General features: G+C 46.1%; 3 protein-coding genes across 3 annotated transcripts; 2 read left to right on the top strand and 1 right to left on the bottom strand.

The window, feature by feature from the left end:
• Window positions 1-8,595: 8,595 nt before the first annotated feature.
• On the top strand, window positions 8,596-11,778 carry LOC308317053 (putative E3 ubiquitin-protein ligase HERC4; the record flags this gene model as incomplete). The annotated part of the gene is made up of 1 exon (XM_080765844.1): window positions 8,596-11,778. The coding sequence occupies one exon, from the start codon at window positions 8,596-8,598 to the stop codon at window positions 11,776-11,778; it is 3,183 nt and encodes a 1,060-aa protein (XP_080621970.1).
• A 3,291-nt stretch (window positions 11,779-15,069) lies between these two features.
• On the bottom strand, window positions 15,070-15,765 carry LOC308317052 (dolichyldiphosphatase 1-like; the record flags this gene model as incomplete). Its single annotated transcript, XM_080765843.1, has 1 exon — window positions 15,070-15,765. One exon carries the CDS (start codon window positions 15,763-15,765, stop codon window positions 15,070-15,072), a length of 696 nt encoding a protein of 231 aa, XP_080621969.1.
• Window positions 15,766-16,668: 903 nt separating this feature from the next.
• LOC308316463 (glutamine synthetase-like) lies at window positions 16,669-17,787 on the top strand (the record flags this gene model as incomplete). The annotated part of the gene is made up of 1 exon (XM_080765102.1): window positions 16,669-17,787. The coding sequence occupies one exon, from the start codon at window positions 16,669-16,671 to the stop codon at window positions 17,785-17,787; it is 1,119 nt and encodes a 372-aa protein (XP_080621228.1).
• Between the last annotated feature and the right edge of the window lie 506 nt (window positions 17,788-18,293).

The raw sequence follows: 18,293 nt of genomic DNA, 5'->3' as shown, positions 1-18,293 counted from the left end.
AATTACGTATAGTATCCGCATCCAGAAGAGGGGAGAATCGAGTAGCAAACACACTCACCAGTTTGGTTGTCACCACTGCGATGTTGCTTTCCGTGCCCGTGCCAACTATGCCAGGGTTCTTCTGCTCACGTTTCAAGTTTGTTTGCTTGTTGTGATTGGGTCGCGCTGCTGCTGACACCGGCTTCTTGCGCCCTTCTTTCACGACAACGCTCCACTGTTGGGACTGTAGTTGCGAACGTGGCGATGCAGTTGTAATGACACCTGTCACATCCACCACTTCCTCTTGTTGGTCGCCATCCGCGAGCCCTGCATGAATGACCCCCACTCGTGAAGTACTGGGGGTTCCACCAGAGCCCAAACCCGCCGGGACAACGAGCCGTAGCTCCCCGGCGCTAGACGTTAGCTCATGTTGGCGAGTAGTAGTACCAGAGCCCAAACCCGCCGGGACAACGAGCCGTAGCTCCCCGGCGCTAGACGTTAGCTCCTGTTGGTGAGCAGGGGCTGTTAGCGGGCACACCCCCTCCTGTGCAGTGACAGCCCTGCTGTCAGTGACAGCTGTCACCCGGCGATCTAGGGCCGCAACAATAGCACCGAGGTTCACACTCACATCTGTCTGTGTTTCGAGTGACCTCCTCAGACCAGAAACATCATGGCTCAGCTGCTCCATTCTGCTTAGCAGCGCCGAGACGTCCATATTGCCGAACCCCACAGGTGGTAGCTCATCCAGGTAGTGTGAGACAAACCGGGGAATATTTTCTCCGAGCTCATTGAATGCTTTCAAACAGGCCTTGACGTTTTTTGCGTCCTTCTGTGGGCCTTTGTGCATAACATTACGCGAGGTGGTATTTGGGCAGAGCTCAAACAGCAACTGCTTGGATTCCTCAATCCACTGGGATGAAAAGTTGTTTGTTGTCAGCATCACAATTTCATCATGACTCAGTGTCTTCATTTTTACCACAATAAAATTTAAAAGTTCATCTTCCACAATCACCTTTCCATCCTCCGTTTTGTATATTTCGGGTTTTGAGCGAGGGCAAGTAGAGCCTCCTCCATCAACACGCACACCCGCCATTGTCACCTGTATTGAGAACTGCAGAGCTTGTGTGTGTGTGTGTGTGTGTGTGTGTGTGTGCGTGCGTGCGTGCTAGATGTGTGCCATCTAGTTGAGACACACATCTAGTATTGTACACATTGTACTTCAGTAACCAGCTGCTTTTCTGTCTAGGACTTTGTTGTCAGACTCGTTGGCGGATCCAAGTACCGGTATGTGTGGCTTGGATTGACCGACAGCGAGACAGAAGGAGAGTGGAAGTGGGTGGATGGAACACCACTGACACAACCGTAAGACTTTACCTTCATTATTCTACTGAGGCCCATTCTATAAACGCCTTCTAAATACTGACCTAGGTTTTCTGAAAAACTAATATTTATATAGTAGCATCACATTTTATTATTTCTTTAATACTGTACATACTGTACAGAACCCCAAAAGGGGTTCCCGCCCAGGATGGGTTAAAGAAAACATTTTAACTACATTTATTTTCAGCAAACTACATTTCACATTATTTCCTCTTCATATTTATTTCTAAATGGAATCAAAGGCTATAAATTATAGCCTTTGATTCCATTTAGAAATAAATATGAAGAGTGTATTATAGCCTATAATATAATATATAACAGTTATTCTGTATCCGTTGTCTAATTCATTGTCCAATTAATTTGTACGTAGTGTTTTAATGTAATATAATTTGAAGTCATGATTAAAAAAACTATAAACATTCAGATAAAATCCTTGTTGTGAAGGTATTGTAATGTATGAATGTGTCTACTTCTACAGGTACTGGGGGCGTGAGGAGCCTAATGACAATGGTGGAGGAGAAGACTGTGCTGCGTGGTATGCTTATGATGGAGAATGGCACGACAATCCATGTTGGTGGACACGCCATTGGATTTGTGAAATAGAAATAGTGTGTTTGTGTTTTTGTGTGTGTGTGTGTGGGGGGGGGGGGTGAGGGGGGGAGGGGGTGGGTTATTTTATTTTTCTGAGTACACCAAATAGACAATGAGCTTGTAGATCTGCTATTTTGGGAAATGTTCCCCCCAGAATATTCATGCTGGGGTTCAAGAGGATAATTCATATTTCCATTATTCATAATGTAATGTCACATGTAATCAATGAATAACAGCCATCCGTTTCATACCACAGACAGATTGATCAATAAAGTGTTTGTGATGAAACTGGGTTTGGTCCAAATCAGTTTGTTAAAACAACACTTTTCAACCTATCTTCATATAATAGGTCCATAATCATGGCAAAATGGCGCCATTTCCCCCCTACTCAGTCTGTGTCTCATGATAGGAGGGCTGTGTGCAGTTCAGAAACCCGTCCACCAGAGACATCATCGTTAGGCAGATTTATTTTTCAACAACATTTCTTTAAAACAATGTTTAGATTTTTATTACCGTGAGAACGATGGCTTCCATTTTCGTGTTGAAACCTTTCAGGACTAGAAAGCCTGCAGTTTCTATTAGCTTGGATTCCCTATCGATGATGTCACTGGTGGACGGGTTTCTGAACTGCCCACAGCCCTCCTATGAGACACAGACAGGTTTCTGAACTGCCCACAGCCCTCCTATGAGACACAGACAGGTTTCTGAACTGCCCACAGCCCTCCTATGAGACACAGACAGGTTTCTGAACTGCCCACAGCCCTCCTATGAGACACAGACAGGTTTCTGAACTGCCCACAGCCCTCCTATGAGACACAGACTGGTTTCTGAACTGCCCACAGCCCTCATATGACACAGACTGGTTTCTGAACTGCCCACAGCCCTCCTATGAGACACAGACAGGTTTCTGATGTGCCCACAGCCCTCATATGAGACAGACTGGTTTCTGAACTGCCCCACTGCCCTCCTATGAGACACAGAGGTTTCTGAACTGCCCACAGCCCTCCTATGAGACAGACAGGTTTCTGAACTGCCCACAGCCCTCCTATGAGACACGTCTGTTTTCTGAACTCCCCACAGCCCTCCTATGAGACACAGACTGGTTTCTGAACTGCCCACAGCCCTCATATGTGACAGACAGGTTTCTGAACTGCCCACAGCTCTCCTATGAGACACAGACGGGTTTCTGAACTGCCCACAGCCCTCCTATGAGACACAGACTGAGTAGAAAAGCATTGTGCCATTTTATCATGATCATTAGTGAGGACCAATTATAGGTATAGTTATAAGATAGGTTGAAAAGTGGTGAAGTTGTCCTTTAAAACAGTGAATGTTATAAATAAAACAGTACATGAACTCTAATTCATTCAGCCTCTGTAGACATTTTTAAAGCTCAGCTCAAGACCCACTTCTACAACATTGCTTTTAATTGATCTTTTATTTTTTGTTATTCATGTCCTCACTGTATTGCATTACTGCTTGTTTTTTAATGTCGTTGCCTTGCTTTTCTTTTTTTTTCTCCATTGCTCTGTAAAGCACTTTGAGCTGCATTTCATGTCATGAAAGGTGCTATACAAATAAAGTTTTATTATTATTATTATTATTAATTACTGACTGCACTGTAAATTACTGTTATATTTCAACATGTAGTAGAATTGATCACATCAATGTTGTGTTTGTGACACCAGGGAGTTGATAGTAACTAAATTAATGTACAGGATGTGCAGTTGAATAATAAACATCCCTGAGTTTGGACTTCTTTAAATGTAGGTCAACAGATAAGGAACAACTTCAGATATTTACATACTAGTCCATATCTAGACAATACCAGTTTAAATATATTTATATGTAAATGACTTCAAATGAGAAGTTCTGAAAAGGCAGCCGTACAGAATGACACAGTGATGACATCACCAGTGGAGGAAGTTACTATTATTGTACATGTACTGTAATGATGGTACAATATTGGCCTCTAAATTGTAAATGTCTAGCATTCAAGTCTGGATGGTAACCGCAAGGTTGCCAGTTCGAACCCTGTGGTCTCCCCCAGAGTTAGTGTCGAAGTGTCCTTGAGCAAGACGCTGAACCCCTAACCCATTCTGAACGGGAACGCATTTTGGTGTTAGCATCATGTTATGCTTTAGCTATTGAAAAATAGCAGATCTACAAGCTCATAGCGCGCCACCGAGTGGCGCGCTACGAGCTTGTAGGTCTGCTATTTTTTGAAAAATCGAAGAACGACTGACATTTTTAGAATCTGATCTCAGGTCAGAATGGATTAATCAGACCAGTGTGTGTCCAGTGGAAACCTCATATGAATCTGATCTCAGGTCAGAATGGGCTATTTGCTCCTGATGTGCTGGTTGGTGCCTTGCATGGTTTTCCACAATATGACATTGATGAGCTCCACTCTAATAGGACATTGGAAATACTCGACAAAAAACAATACACCTCAAAACTGTAATTATAAGTACTTAAGTAAATGTACTGTAAGTATACAGTACTTAAGTAAATGTACGTAGTTACTTTCCACCACTGTCCCAGAGCATTCTGCTGAAACTAGCAGATCTACAAGCTCACAATGTGTCACTTTGCAATGCATTGTGATCTTGTAGATCTGCTATTTTCAAATGATTTGTATGCATTGTGAAATGGGACATTCCGCATAATTCTGCAATCTACTGAAACTAGCAGATCTACAAGCTCACAATGAGCTTGTAGCATCCGCCATGCACTGTACAGTTCACCAGCATTGCCTTTTTCACTTTTGAGATCTACAAGCTCACACTGAGCTTGTAGATCGGCTATTTTCAGCATGCAACCAAGTGCATAACCAGGCATTACGACACCACCAAGGCCTGACAATAATAATAATAATAATAATAATAATAATAATAATAATAATAATAATCAGGCATTACGACACCACCAAGGCCTGCCAAAATGTATCTTGGATGTCGAATATCTTATGATAGTTAGTTGACTAAAACTAAAGCATTTTAGGTGACTAAAATATGACTAAAACAAGTTTTATTCAAAAGGCTATAGGCCTATGAGTCAAACGAAATAAATAAAAACAATCTGTGACAATCAACACTGGTACAACTACAGTATTGAAAGCATCAAATGCAGCAAAAACAATATCAAACCTCTCTCTCTCTCTCTCTCTCTCATGTTGGTAACCATGACAACACCAACCAGGTAGGCCTACTACTATGAAAACATGCCCAAAAGAAACAACTGTATCCTACATGAGAACTTATATCTGCAATAGTGAAACTGTCTAATCCACGGAGCTTGTAGATCGGCTATTTTCCCCCTCCATTTCTATTTCATTGGACAATTAAGCCCCAATGAGACCAAGAGCAGAACAACCAGACATGCATGACAACTCAATATTATGGCCACAGCTATATATAATGTAAACAAATATGAACCACAAATCAAACAACCTAAATCTAAATAAACAACCAAGCATGTCTGTGATTTTATGCTTTTTATTCATGGAGACCTACAAGCACCAACAGCCAAACAGCATATTAACCTCATCAAAGTGCACAGCTGCGCAATAAGTAGCACCACGTCATGTCGGCAACACACAGCATTGTAACTAAATAAAACAGCATTTATATTTATATTCTAGATGAGCCTTACCTTCTAAGATGAAGTGGCGCTTCCTCCCTGCCTTTTGCTCCTGCATTGTTCTTCAGTTGGTTTTGTTTATTGTCTGTCTGCTCTTTGTAGAATCCACAAGTTCATCTCTCGTTGTGTCCGTTTGTAAAATAATCCTTTAAATGTCTCGGATAAGAGTTGACACACTTTGGACTTATAGTTGGAGCATTGAGTTCACCTGCTGTGGTGTGGTGGCTACTATAGCCTAGGCTACTCTCATTTCTGTAGTTTAATTAAACTCTTTTGTTTCCAAGTTTAATGAATAAATGTTCATGTGGTTTGCTGTGAGTTTGTGTCCATTGTTCAGCAGCTGTAGCTTGTTGTTGTAAAACACATTGAATGTTTAAGTTGTCAGTATAGGCCTGTTTGTGTAAAACATGCAGTTGAAACAAGGTTTTGTAGTGTAGACTAGAGAGTTGAGTCACTGCCACTAAACATTACACAACTCCTCCTTGTAACCCTTTACTGCCACCTGGTGGAAGAAACACTTCATTTGAATCCATGCTACATCTACAATTCTAGAACCTTATCCAAAAACAGAGCCAATCTACAAGCTCACAACGACGTTATGTGAGCTTGTCCGTGGCTCAAATGGGTCCGAGAGGCTAAATGTCATCAAATGGTGGTCCGTGGCTCAATGGGTCTGAGAGGCTAAATGTCATCAAATGGTGGTCCGTGGCTCAAATGCTGAGAAAATAATGGACCTTGTTAAGGAAAATATTGAAAACCACTGATGTACTTTGTTTACTGTATAGATTCCCAAACTTTTTATTATTATTTTTTATTCCACGATTTTGTCAGTAATTTTTCACCCCCTGTGTCAATCATCTAATGTCATACCCTACGCCAACCTGGGGAGAGCAACGGACTTGAACTCATGCTTCCTTCATGCCTGAGTGTCCAAGTTGCTCCTTTACACCTGACAGGGGGGAGTTTCCCTGGTTGGACGTAGCGCGTGGAAGGAACACGTTATTCCAACCCGTTCCTTTCCCCTCCATCAGGCGCACAAGTGTAATGCTTTATGCAGTTTTTGTATTTTTTGCATCGAGTTGTACTTGAAATTCTGCAGTTGGCAGCTCCACCCTTGACAACGTCTCCCCTGTGGGTTCCTGTCCCTCCCTTGATTCTGACAGTAAGACTCTTTCTCAACAATGCCACTATACCAACTTCTCCATTCTTCTCTCTCTCTCTCACCGACATGTCTTCATCAGTAATGCCACTCTACCAACTTCTCTATTCTCTCTCTCTCTCTCTCTCTCTCTCTCTCTCTCTCTCTCTCTCTCACACAAGACACTATAAAGGTCATTGACCCTTTCAGTTCAACTAGGCCTTTCTGAAGGGTTCTATCTGGTGCAGAGCTGTGCTTCAGAGGGTCACCACTTATACAAACTACCCTGACCTCAACCCAGGATGTTGCATGCGAGAGTACACATGTTACCAACACGATTCTGTATGATGGAATGCCACGGGTGAGCCAGAAAATAGCAGCCAGGACAATGTAACTATAGCAGGACACTGCCAATGACACCAAGAGGTGCCAGCCAGCAAAATAGTGCTGTGGGAACCAACACACGGGCGCCGGTCCTGAGAACGCCCCACCTTAACATATGTGGATGTACTCAAGAAAGACGCAGGAGTGCAAAGCACCAACGAGCTGGCCAGATGTATGGAGAACCAAGATGACTGGAAGCAACGATGGAGGGCTCGTCTGAGGACGACCTAGAGAGAGCACAGACACATTATATGTGTGGTGTACAGTAGGATGTAAAGCATCTTAGATGGTTCTCAACCTGTAGGTCAGATGACAGTGTAGTGACAATTGTATGGACTTTTAACACCTAAGAAAGGAAAAAGACATTACTGCATCGAAACTAATGAACAAACTATGCTATAGAAACTGGTCAAACTAACATTGGCCAAATTGTCAAATACTATAAGAAAGGGGCATTGTGAGCTTGTAGATCTGCTATTTTCTGTTTATACATTTTATCCCACTATCTAATGTGATCCTGGGCTCTACACACCCTCCGCTAACCTAGTCCCATATATGGGGGACATGGGGAGAGCAACGGACTTGAACTCATGCTCCCTTCATGCCTGAGTGTCCAAGTTGCTCCTTTACACCTGACAGGGGGAGTTTCCCTGGTTGGTCGTAGCGCGTGGAAAGAGCATGTTATTCCAACCAGTTCCTTTCCCCTCCATCAGGCGCCCCGGCTGGCCAGGGGGAGGCAGTTTAGAGACCAGGATTACTGCATGTTTTTTTGCGAGGTATACCTACCCTATGGGGACACGGGGAAAACATGCAAACTCCACACTGAAAGGCCCTTTCGCCAACCCCGCCTCGGGTATGGGCACTGATGACGCGGAGGAGGAAACACGCCGCCAGCACCCACAGCGTCCAGAACAGGAATGGAACCCAGGGCCTTCTAGCTGTGATCTGAGATCTGCTATTTTCACAACATTTATCTGTGGAACAGAGTCAAACTAAATGTAATTCTTCAACTCCTGCAATTCCAAGTGCTTATCAGGGTCTGGGTCCCCATTTCAAATATTTATTATTATTTCAGCGGTTCACGGCCAAGACAGGTTGACGACCATGCAGTCATGTTGCATTACCAGCAGTAGGAATCATTGTTTTGAAGTGTCTGTTGGATTACTGTATTGCTCTGTATATTGGGGCACACATTTTGGGTCCCGTTAGCTTTCCCACTTATGATGTGATCAATAGAGATGCTATGAGGCGTCATCTTCACGGCATGACATCGGACTGATGACATACTTGATGACGTGAGATTCCAGGCAGATTCCCTTAAAAGATCACTATAGTTATGCATCACATTATCTGAACGTATAAATGTGTTGATGCACAACATTTTATTCACCAATTAAGGTTGGCGTTGTGCCAAACAAACATTTGTTTACGTTGATTTGTCTCAAGGTAGCGTTTGCACCAGTAAGGCAACACTACCCAGAATGCTGTGTTGGGGCAATGCTTCCTTAGGACAGCTAGGGTTGGGCGGGATCGACGACGAGGTAGTGGTCGAGCCACGCACGTGTGACTTCTTTAACGGTAAACCGGTGCGGGACGTGGGGTGTGGCCGGTGGCACACGACGTTCTTGCTCAAAGACGGCACGGTGTACACATGTGGCTGTAATGACCACGGCCAGCTGGGACACGAGAGGTCCCGGAGGAAACCGGAACAGGTGGTGTCACTGGACGCACAGAACATCGTGGCGGTGTCATGCGGAGAGGCCCATACGCTCGCCCTGAACGACAAGGGGAACATGTTCTCGTGGGGTCTCGGCTCCGGCGGGCAGCTGGGTCTCAGTAGCTTAGCGAGGTGTGTCCGGGTGCCCAGAAACATTAAAAGCTTGTCGGATATACAAGTTGCTCAGGTGGCGTGTGGATACGCGCATTCACATGCTCTTTCGAGTGGAGGACAGGTGTTCTCCTGGGGTCAAAATCAACATGGCCAACTGGGACTGGGGATGGACGCACGGAGCATTTCCACGCCCCAACTCATTCAGTCCCTGCAGGGCATTCCTTTTGCCCAGATATCAGCAGGGGGCGCCCATAGCTTTGCCGTCACACCCTCGGGCGCAGTGTTTGGTTGGGGACGGAACACCTTTGGACAGCTGGGTGTAAATGACAACGACGATCGAAACTGCCCAACCCCGCTAAAGTCCCTTAGGTCACAGAAGGTCGTCTACATCTGCTGTGGAGAGGACCACACCGCAGCACTGACCAAGGAAGGAGGTGTGTTCACATTCGGAGCAGGAGGGTATGGCCAACTTGGACATAATTCTACTAACAATGAGATCAACCCAAGGCAAGTGTTTGAGCTCATGGGTAATGTCGTCACACAGATCGCATGCGGGAGGCAACACACATTGGCCTTCATCCCGTCGTCTGGAAAGATGGAAGCGTTTGGGCTCGGTGGCAACGGCCAGCTTGGAACACGGTCTACATACAATAGAAAAAGCCCTGCCCGTGTAAAAGGCCCCTGGGTTGCTACTAATGTCCCAATACCCTCACACACAGATAAAACGCAACGCTGTTGTGTCAACCGCATCTATGCAGGAGGAGACCAGAGTTTCGCCCACTACAACACTCCCGACAACGACCTGGTTTCGGATAATACGATGACACAACAGCAGGACCCTCGTAGACAGATTTACACCTTGACGGCTGATCTCATCCACAGATGGCTGAGCTACTCGCGAGGAAGACTCCCACTGGAGATATTTAATGAAATTGACCTGGTGTTCTCCTCTGCGAGTTGTCTCAACGGGTCCTTCTTGGCGGCAAGTCATCCAGATCATTACAGCACCAGCTGTAGATTTTCAGGGGTGGATATGAACATGGCGCGCCTCCTGTTTCACAGAGTGGTTCAGCACGATCACCCTAAAATAGCCCAGACAATTGCGTCTAGTTTGGGCAAACTGATTCCCAGACTAAGCAACTCTCCTCCAGACATCGAGGCCCTGAGGCTCTACCTCACTCTTCCAGAATGTCCGCTCTTCAGTGAGCCGGGCACCTACGTCATTCTTGCCATCCCCTTTGCTAAATCACTCATCAGCTTGAAAGGAGCTCCGCTGAAAGTGCTAGAGAACTGGTGGTCTAAATTTGAGCCCCAAGTGTTCCAGAGGCTGGTGGAGCTGTACAAAGAGGTGGCGGTGTATCTTCTCAGGATGCACAAGGCGGGGACGGGGAGCCCTCGCTCGGAGCGGCTTCCCGCTCCGACGTATCCAGGAAGCTTCAGCTTCCTGGACACGTCCCTCCGTCTCTTAGAGATCCTGCATATGGTGAGTGAGAGAGCAGGGCACATCATACACTATGATAGGTTCTACATCCACGAGTTGGATGGCCTGATAGACATCAGAAATGACTACATCACGTGGACCCAGCAGCACAACAATAAGGACTCTATGGGCCAAGACGGTGCCGTCACCCTGTGCAAGTATCCTTTTGTATTTGACGCCCAGGCAAAGACCACACTACTTCAAACCGACGCCATCACACAAATGCAGATGGCAATTGCCCAGGCACAGTGGCACAATATCAACACCATGTTGAACTTCAACATGGCGGAGTCTGTGCACCCCTGTCTCATCCTCACCGTTCGGAGGGGGAACATTGTCGGCGATACCATGGACGTCCTCAGAAGGTCCAAGAATGTGGACTACAAGAAACCACTCAAGGTGGTCTTTGTGGGCGAGGAGGCGGTCGACGCTGGCGGCGTGAGGAAGGAGTTCTTCCTCTTGATGATGAAAGAGCTGCTGCATCCCAAATATGGGATGTTTCGCTACTACGAGGAGTCCCGGCTCATCTGGTTTTCCCGCAAGACCTTTGAGGACATTGACCTGTTCCACCTCATTGGAGTGATTTGCGGCCTGGCCATCTACAACCTCACCATCATAGACCTTCACTTCCCCGTGGCTCTTTACAAGAAGCTGCTGAAGAGGAGCCCGTCGCTGGAGGACCTGAAGGAGTTGATGCCGGACGTGGGAAGGAGTCTGCAGCAGTTACTGGACTACACGGGCGACGTGGAGGACACGTTCTGCTTGAACTTCACCGTCACAGAGGACAACTTTGGTGCCACGGAGGTCTTGGAGCTCGTCCCCAACGGCAACGCTACATGCGTCAATAATACAAACAGACACGAGTTTGTCGATGCATACGTGGACTACATCTTCAACAAGCCCGTTGCGCCACTCTTTGAGAACTTCTCCGCTGGGTTCCTCAAAGTGTGCGGCGGAAAGGTTCTGGAACTGTTCCAGCCAAACGAACTGCGAGCCATGGTCATCGGCAACACCAACTATGACTGGAAAGAGCTAGAGCAGAGCACCGAATACAAAGGAGAATACCGGGCCAACCATCCCACCATCAAGCTATTTTGGGAAGTGTTCCACAACCTCACCTTGGAGAATAAGAAAAGGTTTCTGCTGTTCCTCACGGGAAGCGACCGCATACCCATCCTGGGCATGAAAAGCCTGAAGCTGCAGATCCAGCCGACTGGCAATGGAGAGCATTACCTGCCTGTCGCGCACACCTGCTTCAACCTCCTGGACCTGCCCAAGTACACCAGCCGAGAGAACCTCCGTGACAAGCTTCTTCAGGCTATAGATCACAATCGGGGTTTCACCCTTGAGTGATGGTGACCTAACCCGACACCGCCAGATGGTGGCAGTAGTACTCTTTCTGTAAAGCGACTTTGGGTACCCAGAAAAGCGCTATATAAATCGTATATATTATTATTATTATTATTATAATGACTTCCTCCTCCTGCTTCCATCTGGTCTCTCTCGGGCAGAGATGATGTACTCCGAACCAGTGCTGATTGGAGCGATATGTGTCCGTATGCGTCCGCTATAGAGGCGGGATCAATGCGAGACTGGTGACGTATTGAAGAGCCACAGCGCAAATGTAAACACAACCTAACAGGACTACAACTCGAAATTATTATGGAGATATCAGATCTTTGTCCCGCTGCTTCGGGTTCGTCGTTTCTGCTTGAGAGATCCCAGATGCAGGCAGGAGGAGGAGAACTTGTGAACTCAATACTGCCACAATCTGGTGGCGTCAGGTTAATGCATGGTGACCCGAAAATGGATGAAACTTCGAACCAACGTGATCACTGACATGAAGCATGCTCATGCTTTTCCTCACAGAGCCGACTGACACTAAAAAAGGCATAATGCTTTGAATGCATAGTCTTTATAGTTACGACATGGAACCAAAGGGGCCAGCTGTATACAATCCTAGGTATACATAATTGTGTGTGTCCCTAGAAATTATACCAATCACAGTGAACCTCACAACTCACACCTATTGCTTCAAAAAGACCTGTTTATATACTCTAGCAGTTACGTGGAATGCGTTGCCTTAAATCGAATAGCAGCATTGTTAACTTGAAAGAGCACCCATGTTTTTTTGCTATTTTAGTTGTCTGGTACTGGCACACGTATAAATGTATTCTTTTATTTTACTGAATGTCTCTGGTTACCCCCTCACAACACAGGGCACTCATTTTACACACGCATGCACACGCACGCACGCACATAATTAACTAAAAGACCACAACTTTAAATAATCTTGAGCTTTTTGTCAGGTTTCAAACAACAGCCCATGAAATGTACAAGACCCAGTCATACATGAGTCATACTGAGGACCTAATCCTGATTGGCTGCCACACACACGCTGCTGCCATGTATTGGTTACGGGAAGCAGGTAACCGAAATCTTTAGAGACACCCAATGTTATGTAACGTATAATGTTATGATTGAGACTGGCCGGTTGAGAGGAGCGTTCGTTACTAAATACAGAAACCAGCGCTTCTCTCAGCTGACGAGTTCGTATTTTATCATTACAGTTTGGTGTCCCTAAGGTCAAATTGTGAAAAGCACCTTTGGAGGTGCACCTGAACACGTGATTCCAATTTGCGGTGGATTGTAAAAACAAATAATAATAAATACATAATGAATGATAATAAAACCACAACAATCAGCACATTTCATACATAAGATTCAAAGTATAGTCTTGGGAATCATCAGTTCCCATGCCATGTGGCCAATAGGAAGATTACAGTGGTGGAAAAAGTAAAAGTTTCAATACTGCAATGTAGAAACACTCCGTTACAACTAAGTAGGCATCAAAGTATACTTAAAGGACCACTTCACCACTTTTCAACCTATCTTCATATAATAGGTCCTCACAAATAATCATGAAATAATGGCGCAATTTCTTTCTACTCCGTCTATGTCTCATAGGAGGGCTGTGGGCAGTTCAGAAACCGTCTTCCAGTGACATCATCGATGGGGAATACAAGCTAATAGAAAATGCAGGCTTACTAGTCCTGAAAAGTTGCAATGCGAAAATGGAAGCCATCGTTCTCACGATAATGAAAATCTAAACATTTTTGTAAAAAAAATATTGTTTAAAAAAAAATCTGCCTAATGATGATGTCACTGGAAGACGGTTTCTAAACTGCCCACAGGCCCTCCTATGAGACACAGACTGAGTAGAACAAAATCGTGCCATTTTATCATGATTATTAGTGCAGGACCTATTATAATGAAGGTAGGTTGAAAAGTGGTGAAGTGGTCCTTTAAAGTACCAAAAGTAAAAGTACTCGTTATGCAGAAATGTTCCATTTCACCACTTTTAGTATAGCTATAGCCGATCTACAAGCTCAAGTTTAAATAGGGCAGAAATGGTAAATGTATGTTTTGTAATAATAATCTAAATCTACAACGTAGACTATAGTAACACACATTTTCTAATGGTTGTAGTGGAGTACCTACAACATTTGCCTTTGAGTTGTAGTGGAGTACAGAAAATTGGAAATACGCCAGTATAGTAAAAAAAAAAGAGTGTCTGGCCGTTTTTAGCCCAAGGAGGGTTTTTCATGCAAAACAAATGCTTGGAATGTATATTCAGATTTCATAATTATGAATACCCTCTAGTTTGCCCCATCACATGCTATGCTACATAAAGTAGAACATTTTTGCCTTATATAAATTGTTAATTGTTACCCCAACTTTAGCAGCTGCATGTCACAGATTCTCCTATAGGGAAACTTAATTTCAACCAATGTGAGATGTGCTACTAGAGACATTTACAAACACAAATTTCTTGGTAAGAAATGTATTCCCAGATTTTAATATCCCCTACTTGTAGGCCATGCAGAATAAACACAAACATTATCCTAACACAAACATTATCCTAACACAAACATTGACAATGAATGGACAGTTTCAAGTGTTTACGTAAACACAAACGTCGAAGACAAAAGTGGGGACGCAAATTGTGATCGGCCAGAATGAGATGATGTATGATGATGATACATCACTTCACACGGGTGTGATTTTCTTATTATTAGAACGAACGAGAAAAAACATTGCCTGGATGCACCCGGGACGTATCCTCAGTGATGTATCCCAATCCCAATGTCCTCGGGGTTACGGGTCTCGCAACATCATACCCCTCACTCAGGTGACCCAGCCGGGGTGATCAAGACATACTAACATGTCGGGCAGGCATTGGTCCGACAACACCGTCACTCCTGTCGTGCGCGGCCGGTTACAACTATAACCCGTGGCCGGGTTTAAACTCACGCGTGGCTCCCAACATGCACGGCAGGTTAAAGCTAACCCGTGGCAGGTTAAAACTAACCCCCGTGGCTGAGGCTCCCGACATGGCGTGGCAGGTTACAAGTTCCTGTGGTGGGTTAAAACTAACCCGTGGCTTGCTCCTGTGAGGTTAGGTTTAGGTTTTGGGTAGGGTGTTGGACACATGACTGTAGGACTGGTGGACATCGGACCAAGAAACACATGCACCCCAAAGCAGGGGGTGGAAATAGTAGTAGTGTAGTGTGTGTGTGTGTGTGTGTGTGTGTGTGTGTGTGTGTGTGTGTGTGCATTATGCATGTGCGCGTGCTCGGTCCCTTACCTCCGTGGTCCAAGTTTCTGTCGTCTGTTCATTGCCTCTGATCTCGTCACCGTGTATTCAAACCACAAGACGTTAGGGATCAGGCTCGTGTCTCGCACCAGACAGTACTCCGATATCGGCCACGCTGCTACCTTGGGGAACAGCGGCGTCAGCGCCTCTCGCGTGAAAAAGAACCAGAATATGCCAATGGTGGTACCCGCCACTCCACCGCAGAACACCTGACTCCAGGTGTGACGCAACAGGTAGACCCTGCTGTACGAGACCGACAAGGCCGCGCCCAGCAAGGTGACGGACAGCACGTGCCTCCACAGCGGGTCCGTTTGACGCGTCCTCAGATGACGGAAAAGCACCGAGTAAACGACAAAGAACCAGATGAGCTGGGCGTGACTGGAGGGCATCCCGTAGCCCGCGGCCGGCGTCGAACCGACCGGCGGACACGGGCGTGGCTCTCTGAGAACGCGCTTCAGTAGCCAGTTCACGCCTTCGTTCAGGACGAGCCCGCCGAGGAACGAGATGGAGTGCAGTTCCCGTTTGAATGCGATGAGTGTGACGAAACCCACCAGGATCGCTATAGGAAGGAGAGTGATGTAGGCGAGCGCTTGTCCCAAGAGATCGCCCTCTGGGAACTCTACGTGTGTCAGGTAGACGGGCCGCCAATGGGATAAGGCCGAGCACTGCTCCTCCGATGCCATCGTCCCCTGCTGGAAACAGCTGAAACGTGTGTCCTCCTCGCACGCATCAGGCGAGATCGACCGTCCATATAATGTATATTATGATGATGATCATGAAGTCAGTACTGTGACGTCATTTTGATGACAACAGGGGTCTCCATATATGGGCTAAAATAACAGTCTGACAGACAGACAGACAGAGAGACAGAGGTGGACATGAGGATTCGAATATTATATTGTGAGACCTGAACATGATGGAAAGGTATTCTGTATTTAATCAGGACTTCGGCTAGTTAGCTAAATTTTTTGAAAGAAATCCCACCCGTGTGAACTGAGGGGAACTCTTATCATCGTAAAATAAAATTGCTCAGACACTATGACGTATACAATTCTCCATTCATTGTCAATGGGAATTTAATGTTTCTGTTTAGGCCTAGCCCCCTCAACAATAGTATGCCTGGCTAGCTGCCTGCCTGCCTGCCTGCCTGCTTGCCTGCCAGCCTGCCTGCCTGATACAATTGACGTCACAGTATATCAGACTGGCCTCCAGGTACTTTGTGCTTGTTTGACCCACACAATAACCTGGGCAATGTCAATGTGCATACCCTGGCTGGTAATAACACTAGAAAATAAATGCAGTCTGTCGAGCTGCCAACTTACGCTTTGCACTCAAGTTGTCCTTGAATGGCCTATATACTGTATATAATAATATATGAAGTTTCCTATATATAAGTTTGAAACGTTTTATAACGTTTTTACATAAACATACATAGTTACGTCACATTTGATTATTCGTCATTCAAGGCAGATCAGCATAAGAGGGGGCTAGGGTCTCATTCAGTATAGCAATGAAGTCTATTTGGTACATTTGTCTTCGAGACGTTTGACTTTGTTCTTGAGTTAGCAAAAGGCTTTTGGGCTAAAATGGCAACATCAGCAAGTGCAAACCTGAGTAAGCTTGTCAAGCAGCACTACATGAATCTCCCTCAAGGAGACAAGGTCCAGGTCATGTATGTATGGATCGATGGGTCCGGAGAGGGACTGCGCTGCAAGACCAGGACTTTGGATTCTGAACCCACGACCATTAGGGATGTTCCCGAATGGAACTTTGACGGCTCCAGCACCCGCCAGTCAGAGGGCTCCAACAGTGACATGTATCTGATCCCCGCAGCCATGTTCAGGGATCCGTTCAGGAAAGACCCCAACAAGCTAGTTCTCTGCGAAGTCTTCAACCATAACCGCAAGCCTGCTGCGGGCAACCTCCGGCACAGGTGTAAGCAGATCATGAGCATGGTGATGAACCAGCAGCCTTGGTTTGGCATGGAACAGGAGTACACCCTCCTAGGCACGGATGGACGTCTCTTTGGCTGGCCTTCGAATCTCCGCGGCCCTCAGGGGCCTCACTATTGCGGCGTGGGAGCCGACAAGGCCTTCGGACGGGATATAGTGGAGGCCCACTATAGAGCTTGCCTGTACGCCGGGGTTAAGATCTGTGGAACCAACGCCGAAGTTATGCCCGCTCAGTGGGAGTTCCAGATCGGGCCCTCCGAAGGCATCAGCGTGGGCGACCACCTGTGGATGGCTCGCTTCATCCTCCACAGAGTCTGCGAGGACTTCGGCGTGGTGGCCACCCTCGACCCCAAGCCCATCCCGGGGAACTGGAACGGCGCCGGCTGCCACACCAACTTCAGCACCAAGGAGATGCGGCAGGAGGGCGGACTGAAGGCCATCGAGGAGTCCATCGAGAGGCTGGGCAAGCGGCACAGCTACCACATCCGGGACTACGACCCGAAGGGGGGGCTCGACAACGCCAGGCGTCTGACCGGCGACAACGAGACCTCGAACATCAAGGACTTTTCCGCCAGCGTGGCCGACCGCTGTGCCAGCATCCGCATCCCTCGCGCGGTGAGCTGCGACAAGAAGGGCTACTTTGAGGACCGCCGTCCGTCTGCCAACTGTGACCCCTATGTGGTCAGCGAGGCGTTGATACGCACGTGTCTGCTCAAAGAGGAGGGCGAGGAGCCCACAGATTACAGCAAATGAGCGCAGCCTGCTGGCCAGGCGCATGAAGTGTCATTACAATTATGCCGTACTTTTTTTGTCCAAGGACCACACACATACAGTCCCGTCCATATACGGTGTGTCGTTGGCTATAGTCACAGATCTACACATTCGACTCAACCAAACTCCGTTTTTTTTTTTATAAAGCACATTTTAAAATGAGCAAAAGGATAATGAAAGAATAAATTATCATTTAAAGTTCAGATTTTCTTTGTCTTTCTTTCTTTCTTTCTTCATGCCACCTCAGTGGCAGTGCTGAACAAATTTGAAATGGGATCCACATGGTTTGATATCTATTTTAGAGATGCTTCCTCATATCTGGATATGGTTAGCATAATGAGACCCAAACACACTGTTATATATTTTGAGTCTTTGAGCTCAGATGGTGTAAATTAGTGTTAGATGATATTTAACAAATAAGTATGTCTTCACTTATTTTGCCGTGTGTGTGTGTGCGTGCGTGTGTGTGTGAGTGAGTGTGAGTGAAA

This window comes from Protomyctophum bolini (assembly GCF_963924005.1).
Source record: "Protomyctophum bolini genome assembly, chromosome: 6".
NCBI classification, from domain to species: domain Eukaryota; kingdom Metazoa; phylum Chordata; class Actinopteri; order Myctophiformes; family Myctophidae; genus Protomyctophum; species Protomyctophum bolini.
This window is presented reverse-complemented; position numbering and strand designations above follow the sequence as displayed.